At 42.0% G+C, this 16,975-nt stretch overlaps 1 protein-coding gene across 1 annotated transcript in view; it reads right to left on the bottom strand.

Moving 5' to 3' along the window:
* Positions 1-16,975, bottom strand: part of CDHR3 (cadherin related family member 3) — a 52,325-nt gene that overhangs the window by 1,724 nt on the left and 33,626 nt on the right. The window contains exons 10-19 of the mRNA XM_042791875.1: positions 15,944-16,112; positions 14,336-14,435; positions 14,092-14,190; positions 11,898-12,124; positions 10,013-10,184; positions 8,101-8,345; positions 5,300-5,481; positions 3,905-3,918; positions 2,383-2,414; positions 1,418-1,466 (exon numbers count right to left, since the gene is read on the bottom strand). Of these exons, the coding sequence (XP_042647809.1) occupies positions 1,418-1,466; positions 2,383-2,414; positions 3,905-3,918; positions 5,300-5,481; positions 8,101-8,345; positions 10,013-10,184; positions 11,898-12,124; positions 14,092-14,190; positions 14,336-14,435; positions 15,944-16,112 (1,289 nt within the window). The remainder of the gene's footprint in view (positions 1-1,417; positions 1,467-2,382; positions 2,415-3,904; positions 3,919-5,299; positions 5,482-8,100; positions 8,346-10,012; positions 10,185-11,897; positions 12,125-14,091; positions 14,191-14,335; positions 14,436-15,943; positions 16,113-16,975) is intronic.

The raw sequence follows: 16,975 nt of genomic DNA on the forward strand, positions 1-16,975 counted from the left end.
GGACTCAGGTATCCTTAAGTCTGGTGTGGTCAGGTTTGCTGAGGAAGGGAGCCACCAGCTGTCCTGCAAAACCAGCAGGAAGCAGCTCTTGCAGCAGCCTAGAGAACATCCATGTTTAATATATGCATTACAACAAATGCAGTTACACAGGGAAAAAGCAGGGACTTTGGAGCCCATCCCTCCACATCTCTTTATAAATAGCAGGTGGGCTTGGACCTGGACCAAGCTAGCCTTGAGCAGCCTTGTGGATGGGTTTAATTGCACAGTAGGGTCCCATTTGTTTGCCCAAATTCTACTGAAGTCCCCATGCCTAGTGTTTCCCATTAGCTCATGGCATCCGACAGCTCTGAGCCAGCTAATAAGAAACACAAGGTACAGGCACTCGGGTGGAAATTTGGCCAGATGAATCCAGGCCTGCTTTCCTCTGGATAATTTTTAGACCCATTGTTTTGGACCTATTTTTGGATCTATTTGTTAAAGACCTATTAAGACTGACTGTCACATTTTACCAGCCCCCCCTCTCAATACTGGGGCCCTCAGCCATTAGATGCAAGGCTGGGCACCCTAATGCCAGGCCAAGCATCACAGTGTGGGGCTCAGGCAGGGGCTGTGGTTCAGGAGGATGAGATAAATTGGATCAACCCTTAGAAAAAATTTTATTTTTCTGTAATGAGCCCCGCTGTAGAGAACAGAGGCCATCGCTTGGGGAAGGGGATAAGCACTACACCTCCTGGGTCATCCTAGTTTTCCTAGATTTCACTTTAATTTCACTTTTCCCAACTGGTTAATCAGATGTGCTCAGAGTTAGCATAGCTAGAGTCTGGTGACACACTCGGTAGCTGATGCCACCACAACTGTATATAAAAGCAAATGGTCTTCCCTTTCTTCCCCAACAAGCCATGCTTGAGCCTTAGATAAAGAGCAGCAGTGCACTGTTGGTGCAAGGGAGGAGGTTTGTGCAGGAGCAAGTAACTCACCCACCCACCCACCCAGCATCTAGGGAAAGGTTTAAGAGACAAAGTCGATACATCTGAAGCTACAGTAATCTGCTGGCCATTTCCCAGACATCGGAAGGGTGAAACTGTGTAGCCATGACAGCACCGGAGGAGGCTTGCAGCAAATTCCTCCTCCCCTCTCACCTTCCTATACCAGATCCATACATTCAGGTTTAGCAGAGGAGTAGTGAATAGTCTGGCCATTGGATGGGTGATTTCAAGGGCCATATGTATAATTCTACCATTACAAATATTACTAGGGCACTGTCTTGATTTTCACTATCTGTGAAATATATATTCCATTCTCCTTGGAAACAGCAAACCTGAAATACGAAAAGCAAATGTCAAACCATATTTAAATCAACTAATCCAGTTTGTTTCCATCCAAATATTCATATCTACTACTAACTGCTTTTTGTTACCTGGGTCTCTGGCTTCTCCATCAAAGACAGTGTTTAGCTTTGTCATTGTCTGTGAAGAGAGACAAAATTTCAAATTAATCCTGTGAATTAGTTAAGTAAGAAGGAGGAGCAGTCACTTGGAAATGGTGACCTACATGGATGGAAGTAGATTTGTATGACCTGCACATTGTATTCTTGTAGGCTGCGTTTAATCAAAACTGGCAAGGAAAGCCATTTGTGGTGTAGAGTGTTGCCACTAGATGTTCAAAGGAGAATTAATGAGGTCTGACATGCTAAATGCCTCCATGTGTGTAACCACAAGAGGGTCACCTCCACCCAGAGGAGGCTTGGGAATGCCCTCTCTGAAGAGTTTGGCGAGGGTACACTGATGAAAGTGCATTGCAGCCTTTATGCTATCATGGCTATGAAAAAGGAAGGAGCCCCAGGATCCAGGCGTAAGGAAATACCTATTACAGTGGAAATAAGTATGTCATTTTGCTGCAAACAGCTTATCAAGACCAAACTCTTTGCAGCTTGGGTACACTTGTGTACCTTACTGGTTGCATTCAGGCCGGTCAGGGTTAGCTGCACAGGTCAGTGGTGTCTCAGCAGTGCAGCGTTGCCGTCAGTGAAGCTGGGGCACTTGTCATTCTGCAGCTGCAGTGAGTCTCCTTGTCACTGTTTTGGGCACAGCCTTTCTGGCCTCCCATGTATGGGGCTACCAGAGAGGCTGTAGAATTTGTCACTTGAAAGCAAAGGGGTCGCATCAGGAGAGATCACCCCTCACAGCCAGTGTTGCCTCCAAATACAGCTACTGGTTGGGGTATTGAAGTGTTTTACATTTGGGGGCAATACTTTGTTCCTCACCTATCATTTTTATATTTTCTTTGGAAAACAGACACCTTTCATAGAAAAGGTGCTATGATCATATTGCATGAAGGAGCTGGGCAAAACTGGGGGTTTTTTTTGAGGCTGGCAGTACTTACCACAACCACTTCTTTCTTCAGTTTCTTCTTTTCTACAGAAAGGAAAATGCACATTGTAAAGAATCAGATTTTTCTGACAGTGACTATAGACACTGAAGCCAAGATTTCCTCAAACAAATAGACATTTTTACTACTTAACTTCTGAGACATCTCAAATGAGCCTTATTTCTTTTCAAAGGCGGATCAGATCCCTCACACTATTTGAAAAACAAACTCCTTCATAGTATTTTGGAGTCATAATCCACAGTTGCCAATGACTAATCAAAAGTTTAGCCTTGAAAGATCTTATTCCTTCAGTAATGAATAAATAACAGTGCTTCCTTTAACAAATTTCCCTTTCTAAACAATATGAACAGATACAGAAATTCACCCTTGGGGATATTTGAACTAAAAATGTAGATTTTTTCTCCATAAATGTTTGTAGTTGCAAATCTTCTGCACTCAAACATGAGCCTGGAGAAAATGCAGGGAAGCGCTGCAGATCCAGTCAAGTAAAATTCAGATTGAAGAACAGTTTGGTTATGTGTGAATTTACCATACTATTAACTCATCCCACATGCAAACAAATACAGCAGCAGTGCCACGGGCATCTTGACAGTATGGATTTGTGGATGATACCCAACTAGTTGCTATGATTTCTTCTTGCTCGCTCACTGCTAATTTGTTTAATGGCCTTTCTTTGAAGAACTGTATGCCTGGCCACCAAAGGGCTTTACAACCAGGCATGCAATATTCTGAAGTGCTGCAGATGGGTCTAAACCTGAGTACTGATGTGAAACCTGTTCTGTCCAGCCTTTGCTGCCCAGCATTTGGGAACCAGTTTTTCAGAAAGCACCAAGCATCCATTTTTTGTAAACCAGCCAATGCTGAAATGTCTCAAATTGGGCAACCAAGAGAACAGCTAATTTTGTTGGGTTTTGTTAGTCATGTGTCTTTTTCAAGCTGGGAGATAATGATTGAGGAGGGGGAGTTATAAAACCAGGGTTTTAATGAGCCCATATGAGCCATGCCTGATAACAGAAAACTAATGGGACTAAAAGGAACAAGACTGCTTAAAAAGCACTTTTTTTAATGTGCAATTTATACCCCTGCTAAGTTATACAAACCCCTTTAAAAGCACCAATACTTTAAATCTTCAGATACATGAAGTAATGGTGTCAAGGAAGCAAATGAAGGGATAAGAGAACAGGGAATTAGAGTGGAGAGGACTCTTGAAGGTGCTGTAGTGGGATGGGATTATTTTTTAACAGATAGTATATGAATTTCATGTGAAAAATACAGTACTTCTTTAGCATCCATGCCAGAATACCAGGCTACTCTGAATTTGTTTTTCACTTAATAGATTTGAAGACAAAAAGGACCATCACTTAGGCAGGACTCCCATAGTCATCCAGGGTTATTTAATCTCAGTATTCTTGTGCTGGGTCAAATTTATTTGTCTAGAAATGGATTTACAAATTTTACACTAAATCGTAAACAAGACCTTGTTGTGAAATATTAAATAGATAAAAGTGGTACATACCTGGAGCATTTATCCTGTAATTAAAAAAAGATTGAGTGTAGTTAGCAAATGTTGTACTTCTGCCTACATAAAAATATCATGCTTTATTCTCTTTCATTTGGCAAGAAGGATGTGCTTCCTTGAGTTCTGGGATTTGCTTGATTTGTTTGGTTTCTGGTTTTGCTTTCACTGAAGGCCTGTATCATTTGATGCTGTTCTAAATAGGAAAACAGCCCTGAGCATTGCTCTAACACCTCTCCAAGAAGGGATGATATTAAAATAATAGTCTTATTGATGGATTTATATATTCTGAAAAAATGTATTTTCCAATATTGTCATCTTGTTCCTTCCTTGGAGTAAGGTCAATTTTTTGGATCTGATGTGCCTTTTAAAATATTTGAAAGGTTGTAAATGTTTTTGAAAATATAGAAATTGCTTTTTAATGGGAGAGCCTGGCTCCCAATGAATCACTTGCCCTATTAATAAATAATAATAACAATAACCAAGCTATATGCTGCTAGATTCATTTGTCATTTTTATCACAAATTGCTAAATTCCTTGCACACACCATTTGAATTATAATCACAGTCATATATTACCCCCCCTTACATTTACTACAATTTCTAAATTTAGGTCCAAATCCTGAGAATACTTATAAAAATCTTTTTTTTTTTTTTTTTTTTTTAATCCCAGTACACTTAAAGAGCTGCTTATCTTTGCTTTGTGAAGTGAAAAGTCAATTTAGAGGCAGTCTGGCTCCAGCCCACTGAGCAGGCAGCCAGCAAGGATCTCTTGCCACTTCCCACAATGAACCAGCACCGGTCCCAGGTGCTTCTGTGGCTTTTGCCAACCACGAGCACATTGAGGTACCTGAGGCTTTATGGGCCAGACCCTTGCAACAGACTTAGGTAGAACTCTAGGAAATATGCAGAAGTTTTGCCAGAACAAAGAATTTAGCATGACCACCAAGGTTTGGAAAGGACTGTGGGATCCATAGCTGAGAGGGGTGAAAATGCATCCAGTAACTACCTAGATGGGAGCTCCCTTGAGGTGGGAGTCAAGTGCAAACCAAAATGGTTTGTATTTTTGGTCAGCACAGTCAGGCACAGACTTTGACTGCGCCTCACGAGCATAGCTGCCTTTAGAGATCATGATTGTTAATCCCACTATTACTTTTGAGCTAATGTTAGTATTAGTAAATCCATGGAAAAAAAGTTCCATGGACAATTTTTCCTTAATTTTGTATCATTAGCACCCAACATCACTGTAGCTGGTAATAGCATTTACTACAGTGAAGGGCATACCGCTATAAAATATTCAAAGCATAGAGCTCATTACAGCTGAAAGGCCCAAGTTATCTCTGACGTTGCCAGGTGCTGCAGGGAACTTCCCCTCATGACGTTTGGGAGGACTCACAGAGACGCGCCGTTGGCTTTGCCTGCCGGAGGGCAGCGGGTGCGGACCCACGTCGCCAGCAGGAACCCCAGGTACCCCAGCAGTCCGAGGAGCAGCAAACTGCTGAGGGTGATGACGAACGGCACGTACCATGCTGATTCAGAGTAGAGGTTTTCCCTTTTTGTCACAACAGTGAAGCCAGGCTTTTAAAACAAGATAGGAAAAGTTCCTCAAGGCTGCATACTTGTAAGGTTACTGACACCAACGGCACCTTTCATCTGGTTGAACTTCTGCACTGAAGCACCTGGCCCAAGCTTGACCCAGGGCCCTGCAGATGATGGGCAGAGGGAAATAGCGTTTGCTGGAGACAGTGATTCATCCCACGTACCTGCCAGCTGACTGCCAAGGCAGCTTAGGTGACTGAGATAGACCGCCGAGCTCCTGGGGCAACCAAAGGCAGGTGAAATGGATCCCACCCACAATGAAAAAAGGAGGTTTCAGATCATGTTTCAATGTCTTATATTAAAACAATCATGCCATGGTGGGGTTTAAAAGCCTCAGGTTGCCTGAGAAGCTGCGAACACACCATTGGAGGGTGAGCAAGTTCAGGGAATACTACCATTACTGAGATAATGGTTTCTTGTTACCTAAGGCAAAACTGGAAGTAGGTCATCTTGACTGAAATGATCATTCAGCCCACTTCGTAAGAGGAGATGAACCCTGAAGAATTGGGTTATTGTATAAAAAGAAATTAAACTTCTTTTTTTTTTTTTCCCTGTGACTTGTTCCAAGACGGGAAAACCACACTTCCCGAGCAGTTGCAATCTCCCACATCTTCTCAAGCGCCAGGAGACATGTCTCTGAGCTGGCACATCACTTGGTGCTAGCAAGTCATTCATTAAGGACCCATCATGAAACTATCCTCACACAGATCAGAAATTACTCATTTTCTCTACCTGCGTTATTACCTAGTGTGGTACTATTATTTTTGATCGTCTACTGAAGTTTCTATTGAATTTTCTGTAAGACATTTGTAATCACATTGTGTATGAAATTTAGTAGAGAATCTATTTCTTTCCTGTTTAAGGATACCGTTAAAATAACCTATTTAGCCTTGCAAAAAAAAAAAAAAAAAAAAAGTACATCCAATCCTTAGAGAAACTCTCAGATAAACTCAAGATCACCACCACCACTCCATCCTCTCTGGGACTGAAGTCACAAGTGACTTTTTCTGACAGGGTTTCTTTTCTACACTACCAGCCTTTCAGTATCTGATTCATCAAGTTGCAGCACTGAACACATATAACGAGTAGTAATGGGAGAAGTTGCTGTAATGGAAGTGCTCTTCTGGAAAATAGACATGAAATTGGAAGGCTGATATCTCTGGGGAGGCAGTTTTAACACTGTGGTATGTGGTCTAGACTGTTTGTATTTGTGGTAAAGCACGGGAAAGAAATACAGAATAAGTTTTGTTATTCAGTTTAACTTTTCATTTCCACATCAAGTAGGGGAGGGAGAAGGCTGTGGGAAAACCATTTACTTCTTCCCAACAGAACATTAAATAATAACAGGGTTATTAATCAGTCTGCAAGTTTGGATTTAAGCATTTCCATAGCAAAGAGTCCAGACTTGCATGTGCTGTTTGCAGGCTTCTCTGGTTCTGGCTCAGCTACCAGTAGCCCCTAGCAGATCCAGACCATTTTACAGTGAATCGCTCTTTTATCCCTTCACAGGCATATTCATCTTTTCATTCCTGCATGCAAGAGAGAAGAGGGTAATGCCATCTGCAGGCAGGCAGAACATGGGTGGGCTCTGGATGACAGAGAGATGGCGCAGCATGGGATGAAGGCAGTAACCAGCACAAAGATGGGGACAGAGTGGTCTGTACCTTCAGGCTGTACCGCTTCTTCAGACAGGACAAAAGCAAGCTCTTCTCACATCGTGCACCAGCCTGATGGAAATCAGCTCCAAAATGAAACTGGTGAGCCAGAGCTTGTCTGGGATGGCTGGGCGGAAGAGTAGGCTGTGTTGATGGGACACAGACCCACGGCTCCACAGGCTATGCAAGGCCAGATCCCACCCTGTCCGCCAAAAGCTGTACAGGCTTCCATAGCTCAGCTGCAGACCACCATGTGGGCAGGGAGCTCAGGAAACACCCATCCCACTCCTCTGGATTTGCTGTCTGAAACCTGCTGAAACCTCAGCAACACACTGAGGCCATGCACAACTGCTTCAGTTCCTGACAGGCAGCTCGAAATTTTACATGACAGTGACCTCAGGGATGGAAAAAAGCCTCTTCCAAGTGATGAGGATTTCTTCTTGTTGTTGCCTTTTTCAACTTTGGTAGCCACAGATTAATGCGTCCCACTGCTAAAGAAGCACATAGAAGTGCAAGGCAGCTGGGAGAGTAAATAGCTATGAATAAAAAAAGAGGCAGTGCAAAATGCATGAGGTAATTTTAAGGTTCCAGGCAAAGGTTAACCCCCGCTCTCTCCTTATTAATAAAGCTGCCAAAATCCTTAACTTTCCAGTTGCACGGTAATGGCGGTGTGCCCGGATCCTTTGGCTACTTGCCCTTTTTGTTTTAGAAACTAAAATACAAAACATATGTTATGACTCTGTACCTGGGACCAATCCTTCATGACACTAAGCATATCAACCACCTTTGGCTTCAGTGTAAGAACACGGGATCAGCACTTCCCAGGACTGGACCTGTAGGTTTTTGTTTTCATTTTACATACGTATACCCTCTTTTCTTCACTCCTATGGAGATTAGTCCATAAAAGAAATGCAGAACTGGACATAAATTTCAGTGCACTTACCGTCGTGGTAATGACAGTAGTTGGGTTTGGGATAACTCTGATGCTTAAAGTCACCGTTCCAGTTTTAATTAGGTGAGTAGTTTTATCCTTGGCAGATAGTAAATTATCATCTGTTATATAGACGCGTAGTCTGTAAATCCAGTTTGTATCAAGTCCGCTCTCATAGTCAAACCGTGATGCAAGAATCAGCCGAGATGTGTTGGAGCCAGCACTTGGTGAAAAGGTGAAATGATTGTTCATGTTGCCTGCAAAAAACCCAACACTAAAATGCCAAAAAATTTACTTTAATCCCACATTAAAGTAAATGTACAGAACAAGCGAAAGGATCAGTTTCTGTTGACAACTTGTTATGGATTACTATACATGTGTGCAGTGAAATATCATTAACAAGAATGGCTCCTTGATCTTCCTGATACCATATAAAATAATCTAAAACAATACAGTCATAAAAGCATTAAAATGTAGAATAAGACCATCTATGGGGACACAGCTGCGAGAGGGCTGTGGAAACACTTCAGAGCCATAGCGCACACAAAAGGTCATCTGAATGACCTCCTTACAGCTGAGAAAGCACCCAGAAGCAGCAGCACCCAGCCGGGGCAAGGACCCTATGCTGTTGCAGGGCTCATTCCAATACTGGGGTGTCCCTGGAGCAGCCCCTAGGCCACATGGGTGCCACCAGTATCTTCAGAGCCCTCTCCAGCCCCTCTATGGCTTCTCCCTCTGCCTACAGGCAGAGACCTTTGAACAGGTCCCCCAGAAGAGAGCTAATGACTCGGAGACATTAATTGCCTCCAGAGCTTTGTCTGCACTGTGGGGGCAGAGAGGGGAGTTCAGTGATGCTAGCTCCCCAGCCCTCATTTTCTGTCCATATGGCTGGAGATCTGCTAGTGGCCTGGGCTGCAGGTAGGCTAGCCCAGCTATTAGGCTCCTGACAGACCACACGTACAAGAGATCAGAGCCATGAAGAGGCACCAAATGTGCTTTGGTTTTGCTCTTGTTGCCCCATAGAGCTCCAGAGTTGAAGTGGCCTTGAAGGCCATGTCTATTATACAACACAAAACAGATCATGGGCTGCTTAGAGGCCAAACGCATGGCACAGCTCATGTCTGTAGAGCCAAACCTGGACCTGTGGTTAGATCCTGATTTACTAATACAAACACAACCTTTGTATGGGTTTGTGTGTAAATACCACTGCTGCAGAGCCCCTCTCCAGCATTAAGGGGCTGCAGTAGGACAGAAGTTCTCTCTTTTTCGCTCACAGCTTTTTACTGGCACCTGGACAATCCACTCCCTCCTTCTCAGCAGTCACCTCAGCAATGAAAAAAGGAATTTCCTTAAGAGAATGCATTCCTTTTTTTGTGAGGCCAAATGTCATCCAATATCATTGCAGTTCTCCAAGTGGATGCAGCTGATTACTAGGTTCAAACACACATTCTTATAATGGGGTTTTAGTGCATATAGCATGGACCTAGGACATGCGGGTTTACTCAGTGGATTTGAACTGCGTACCAGCATCTAAAAGTGAGGTACACAGAGTAACAGAACCCAACATCATTTCTCAAGATTTACTCAGTTGTAATTGGAAGAGAAACTTGACCCTGCATAACATTCCAGCTCATTCTTCTGAAGTCCTTGTCAACTGTGTAATTAATTGCCAATTAATTAACATGGTAGGCAATCCAGTCTTGCAAGGGAATGGTTCTAGGTAGTAGCACCAGTAGCCAGCTTGTGGAGAGACATCTCTTTTGGTAAGCAGCAAAGTAATGATGTGCAGAACCTGTGGATCACAACTAGCTCATGATGAGAAGTAGCACATAAACTGTGCTAGTTTTTTATTTAAAATCAAAGTGAACCATCAGCATTCACTAATTTTTGTACTGCTCCCAGCTCACACACCATGACAGAGTACCTTCATTAATGAAGTAACGTAAAGATCTGGGATCAGAATCGCGATCTCGACATTGAATCCTGAAGCCATTAATATTGGTCCCAACAGCTAAGCTGACTGGGATTTGAAATGAATAGAAATTGGGTGAACAAACTGGTTCTTCATCATTTACTTCCAAAACATTGACAGTCACCTGAAAGAAAAGAGCAATAAAAAGCTGAAGCACCTCCACTGTGCTGAGCCAGAATTTTATTAACTTCAGAAACTGTATCATTTTGTCCATTTTGGTCTTTCTATTAACAGCAGTTGAAGAGCAATGAACCTCCCTTCCAATCTAGTGTCTACCAGAAAATGTCTGTGATCATTTGACCTCCAATTCTTGTGATCGGCACTCTTCTGGTAACAGGTTCCTTAACCTGAACCATCTCCCAAAACTCTGGGGTTTTCAAGCTGATGCATCTGACTATTTGAATCACCTGAATCATGTCATAGTTAGAATGAAAAATAATAATAGTACCAAGTATTCATTAAACTTAATTTCAAATCTCTCAAATTGGTTCACAGTCATTAGTTAGGCTTCTTGGCATATTTAATAATAATGAAGAGAATGATCCATGGAAGGAAGGAATACTCCTCATAGACTGTTTCCAATGGGAGAGAAATGCTGGAAATGGCCTTCTGAATGGCTGGGAACAGCCCGGGTAGCACCAGGTGTGCTTAATGTCATCTGGGATTAGATGGCTGAGAGAAAAACGTTACCGTTCTCAAAGTTGTTTCCTCTAATGTCTGTTGGTCTTTAACAGGCAACAGATAAACTTGTCATTGTTAAAAGATCCTGATGTTGAATATTCCTTAATCATCACCTTGCAATATTATAGTTGATAAAGAGATTCAGTACCTCCCACCTAGCATCGCTATGGGTGGTGCTTGGCTGGAATAGAAAGCAGGCCTAGTGCCTGTATCCCCCCAACAGATGTGCAAAAATCAAACTGAATGCAGTCATGAGGGAGAAGACATAAAAAGGAGTAAAAAGGAGTCTGTATGTGAAGGACACTGGGATTCTTCGAAAGAATTTACTATAAAATACCTTTGTGGATATACCATCCATATTTTTTCTTCTGAATAAAATACGTCTGGGCAGCAAACTTGAGCACAGCCCTACTGTTTAATGTTATCATGGTCCCTGGCATGCTCTTGGCTCCTAACAGATAGCACTATCAGGGACAGAACTAGATCACAGTTGGGGAAGGCACATGTAAGGATTCATCTCCAGTAGGCCATGTGGACACAGCTGTACTGGGCTGGACCCTCTGACATTATCTCAAGAGGCTGCCCAAGCCCTCATCCCATCCCCAAGGTATGCATCACATCCCCTCTGTCCCACCACATGAAAGCACAACTCTGATGAACTGCAACACAATTCTTGCATTGCTTTGGGCACTTTGCAGTGAAAAAAGTCACATACAAAATCAAAAGTGTGTTTGAGGGCCAAGGGGCATTACACATGTTCCAAAAAAGACTTGGCATTAAGCATGGTTACAATCAGGTTGTGCTACCTGGCCTCAAGACCTTGTCCTTTTTCTATTTTCCAGTACATATGTAGCCATAAAGATTATCTTAAATTGTCTAGGGCACAGAAAACAATTTCACTGCCCAGGTAAAATATGAAAAAAAGACTGAGAAACAAAAAATACAGAATCAAAAATATTACTTCAGTCCTTTTTGTAAGAAATAAACCAAGACTGAGTGAACAACCACCTCTTTCATCTGACTTATATATTACTCTCTGCAGGGTTGGACTTGCCTTTCACAGACCAAAGTGCTTTGTCTAATGTCTTACCCTTCTTGCCAGGAAGAAGAGAAAAAAATGTAGATGAAGGGAGAGAAATAGAGTGGATTTACTCACAGATGCTGTTACAGTCTTCTCTTGGTCTGAGGCCTGTACTGTGAAAATGTGTTTCTGAGTTGTTTCATAGTCTAATCCAGCTAAAATCTTCACATCTCCTTTGGTTGGGCTGATCCAGAAGATATTTGTGTAATCCCTGGTGCCCCCTCCAGCTACAATGGAATAAGTGATGATACTGGGTGGCCAGTCCTTGTCTCTGGCATTCACTCTTCCAATGCTGGATCCAACTGAGACAGAAAATCCATATTTCATTAACATTTTAAGGAAAAGGAGGTACAGAGTACTTCTTCCAACCCCAACTTGATAAAACTGAACTAAAGATACATCTTAGATATGTTTTTCTCCCAAAAAAAGTAAAGCAAAGGTGTGAGAAATACTAGTTCACCATGCTGTGCTATGGATCCCCCATGCATGGGCTTGCCTGCTAGCAATAAATACCAAAATGCAAGGAGTCTACAGAGAACCACAACAGAAGTGCTCTAGCAGTGAGGGCCACCCCGAGCCCTGCACCGACACGCACGAACTCCTGCCCTGTGGCAGCCTGAGCGCTGGCTTGGTTGGTTGGAGGAGCAGGGCTCTTTGTCTGCCTTGAAACGCAGTTGCTGCTGTTCCTTCCGAGGCATCTGAAAAAGTTTGAATTATCTTCATGCCAAGCATTTATGAAGCAAACTACAAATGGCAGTGCTGTAAAATTTGAGAATGAAGATGAGACTGTGCACGCCCATTTTCACAGACATTGATTCAACATTGTGTGGATCCACATGACTCAAGGATATACAGGATGAATAGCGCGCATGCACAGGGTAAGACAGAAGGAGGATGTAAATGAAGGATTGGCATTTTTTTTGTCTTTCCTGACCCTGTGAACTTCAGTCCTACTGCAAACTCTTGTCTCCTGTTTGGTATGGCAAAAGCAAGCACCCTGTTAATGTCAACTCAACCCAAAACAAAAGGCAGTCTGAGTCAGAAAAAACAGTATTTCTCTTGATAGTCTCAGTATCCAGCAAAGTTCTGTGGCTGACACAGAGAACTTAACAGACATATCCATATCACAGATGGGTTTCGAGTGTTATATTGCTAAGATACATGTCAGTGGTATGAGGAGACACACAGAGAATAGGGAATGCTACAAACCACCATATTATGCCCACTGGTAGACAGCGCAGAAAGCCAAGCTCTATCCATGAACCATAGAAGCAAAATCTGGGCAACAACAACAGGCTGCTGAGCATTGCAAGACACTGGTATGAGCACCTGAAGGTCAGGGTCCTCTGATTGATGAGTGGCCGTCCCATGCCTCCTCGCGCCCCCTTAGCATCCCTCACTTTCCTAGCAGTTTGGCTCCTGCAGGAGCCTGGGCAGAAGGTTGGTATTTGGTACATCAGGTTATATGAGGGAGAGGCTGAAGCCAGGGAAGATGCCATTCTCATGCTGACTCCTCTGCACAACAAGCAGCACAGCACAGAGCTGGCTGGTGGTCACACCTGGCACACAAGGATTACCGAGGAGGCAAGATGCCATGGCACTACTCTGCAAACACATGAGATGCAGGACTCACCAGGGAACAGGAAGGGTGCTGAGATGGGAGTCAAGCATGTGAACAGTTTCAACAGATTTAGTTTTAAGGCCACGTTTGCAGCTGTGAGTCCTGGGCCGTGGCAGGAATGGGAAGGACCCTGGCTCCAGGCAGGAGGAGCTGCTCTGACTGCTGTCTGGCTGAGTGCAGCCTCCCCATCCCACCCCATCTTCAGGGCACCCTCTGCACCCAAGGTGAGCTGGGTCTAATGGGACAGTGGAGTGGTCATCCTGCACCATGCCTGGGCCAGGGGAGTCCTCACTTGTCTGTGTCAGTCTATGATGGTTTCTTTGCACCATCGCAGTTCCTCCAAAAGGCTAATTTAGCAAGAGCAGAAAGACGGTCTAAAACAAGACATCTGAGTTCAGTTCCTGGCTCTGTCACAGATTTCTTGTGCAATTGCTGAATTTGTCTGTGTCTCAGCTTCCATCTGTACAACTGGAGTTGTTGCCAGTTTTGTCTATTTAAGGGTAGTAGGTGGTTGTATGGTGAGACCCTGGTTGAACTGGAACTTTGAGCCATTCTCCTCATTCAAATATATGAAAATCCATTTAAAGCAAAAAGGTACTCATCAACATGGTAACATTGTTTTTATCATGTAGGTGCTACTTACTGTACCTTTAGTAATTTCTGGAACATTAAATTCATATGACAAATTACTGAAGACTGGAAAAAATTCATTCACTGGCTTTATCCTGATGTAAATGTAGATGATATCTGGAAATATAACAGAAGATTAAATCATAGTTAAGTATGGCTGTGAAATTTTCTCATGCATATATTCAAAATACATATGGTATTCCTCTCTCCATGCTGTTACAGCACAGGAAAATATCAAAAGAAGTGTAAAAGGGATACTTGCTTGAGTAGTTAGGACAGGCAATATCTTGCACCCTGACAGTCAAAGAATAAACTCCAACTCCTAGATTAGCTGGATTTTCTAAATCAATACTTTCAGTCATCTAAATTAAAAAGAAACACAATTGTATTTATACTTCCTTACATAAAGTCACAATACACATGATGGCAATTACTTTTCTCAGTGTTCTATAAGTGTGGTCTCCCTCTTGGATATATCGAATTGCTCTGTAGAATTAATACAGGCTATTAATCAATTACAGGATTGAATTCCAGGTTTTTTCTACACGGTCACTCTCTGGTGTCTCTTGGAAGTTCAAAACTCTTTTCTTCTGCCAACAGAATTTCTTCTCCTTAAGTGCAGGAAGTTTTATCATTTGGGTCATAGGGTCTTGGCCTTTTACCTAGTTAATTCAAAGCTCATGTAATGAGCTGGCTATTTACTCTGGCCTTTGTTGGCTCAACAAAAATCTGCTGTTGCTAAATAGTAATAGTTGCTCCTTGAGCTCATGCCTGCAGACATGTATTAAAGGTATCAGGTTCAGCCACGAATGTTTATCCAGGAACCAAATTGTTACTAGATGATGGCTCACTCAGATTTAAATCCTAATCTCCTGAACTCTCTGTCTTTCTGTAGGAGCCTCATAAACGTTGTGGCAGCAGCACTAAAGCACAGACATCCACTGTTGATCCTCTACTGGGAAATTCCTGGAGGGACAGGAGACTTCAGATAGCCTGTTACATTATACATACATGGTGATCAAAGGGCTGACAACAATCATATCCTGTGCAGCAATTAAAATGCTTTTTTTTGTTGGCAGATGAAGCAGCTGAGGACAGTGCTCATTGACATGTATACCTCGGATCAAAAATTAAAGTAAGCCATGCAAAACCGTTTTACTGCTCCTGAAGCACTCTTGTCTTTTAGACAGAATACCTATTTTTTATTGTGTTTCCCTTTTTCTGTAGTTGTCCACAGTTCTTTTTAAAGCAATGAAACAACCACCATTGCACATGTCCACCAGCTAGTGGGGGTTCAGGCCAATGCAAATATGCCAGCAGCTATCAGCATAAGGAACCCATGTTTTGACATGCAAAATCACACAAGTGCAAATCCCACCACACTTTTGTGAAAATTTACGACTCAAAGTGGTTTTACAGTTCTGACCAATGAAGCTGGGAAGTAGTTACTGAGTGTGGGATTTCTCAAGTATTTAAATTCTTCATGCTGAATAGAAAGGATCTTCCATAGTCTGACATGAATAAATGGGTATGAAATGGCATCAAATTTCTCTGTTTATCCATATCAAAGTTGGTGCTTCACACTTCCTAAAAAAGGATAATTTTTTTTTCCAATCGCATCTAGCACATTTATTTAAAACTGGAAAAAACAGTTCTCTGTGCACCAAATTCTGTAGAATCCATAAAAAGCATCCTGTCAAAGGGTATGTAGTTCACATCCAGTCAAAACAGCCATTCACATCATACCCAATGTGACATGAATTACAGTAATTATTTTTTTCTTAGTACAGACAGTGAACTCAAAGAACTTATAATATTTCATAAATTGACTCTGAAATGGGACAATAACATAAAGCCACAAATGACTGACCACAAGTCTTCCAGATACAGTAGACTCCAGAGCGAAATTATTGCTTCCAAAACCAGATAATCCAGTGAAATTAAATCGATTGTTTGATGGATCAACATCAATATCTTTACAGTAATTTCTAAGATTAAGAAGAAATGTCCCAGCGGTCGTATTTTCATTTGCCTCTTTCCTGTTTAAAACAAACATGTTTCTCATCACAGCAACTTATATTTCTCTTGAACTCTTCATATATTACATACCAAAACATTGACTTCCACTTATGTTCTAAGTGAAATCCTAGATCTAAATAAGCAACAGTTGACGAAACAACCCAGAATCTGATCCATACACTGTGGTGGACAACAGCCCTTTACAACAAGCAGAACATAAACATTTAGACAGATCCAAACCATAAATCTGGAACTCAGCTAAACTTCAGAAGCTGCCACCAGATCTTAATGCTCAGGATTAGTTCAATTAATAATTAGCATTTTAAATCATCTTTACATCACTCCTTTCTTCTATATGTTACAATGCTCTCCTGATGAGAAGCTCATTCTTTTCTCCTTAACTAATAGCTGGACCATTCCCCTGTTTTTGTGAAACTAGCATTTCTGGCCCTGCTGTTTGTAGTGAGGGTTCTTGTGATGCACATGATAGAATTGGAGGCAGACGATGTTGATTTAATTTTTTTAATTGAGGGAATTAAATACAAAGAAATGAAGAACCAACAGAAACACCATTAAGCCCTGATTTTGTTCCCTGGTGCAATCCCTTTAAATCTAATTCTTTATTTACTTGCATTTTTTCCCTGAAGATTTTTGCCACCTTCAGATAAAAATTTAAGTTCACTAGATAACAAAGAGACTGTTGTGTCATTGTCATGGATGTTGTAACTAAGCAGCACTCTGAAGAATTGGATTCTCTTCCTGCCAATATGTAAAAGTATGTGATTTAAATTCAAGACATTTCTATTAGATAGTGAGCAAGCAATTTAAACAGATATCCACTAACTGAGAATTCCTCATAGCATCAGTTCTTGGCCTGAGATGC

Source organism: Tyto alba, unplaced genomic scaffold, assembly GCF_018691265.1.
Source record: "Tyto alba isolate M040663 unplaced genomic scaffold, T.alba_DEE_v4.0 Super-Scaffold_2, whole genome shotgun sequence".
Taxonomy (NCBI): domain Eukaryota; kingdom Metazoa; phylum Chordata; class Aves; order Strigiformes; family Tytonidae; genus Tyto; species Tyto alba.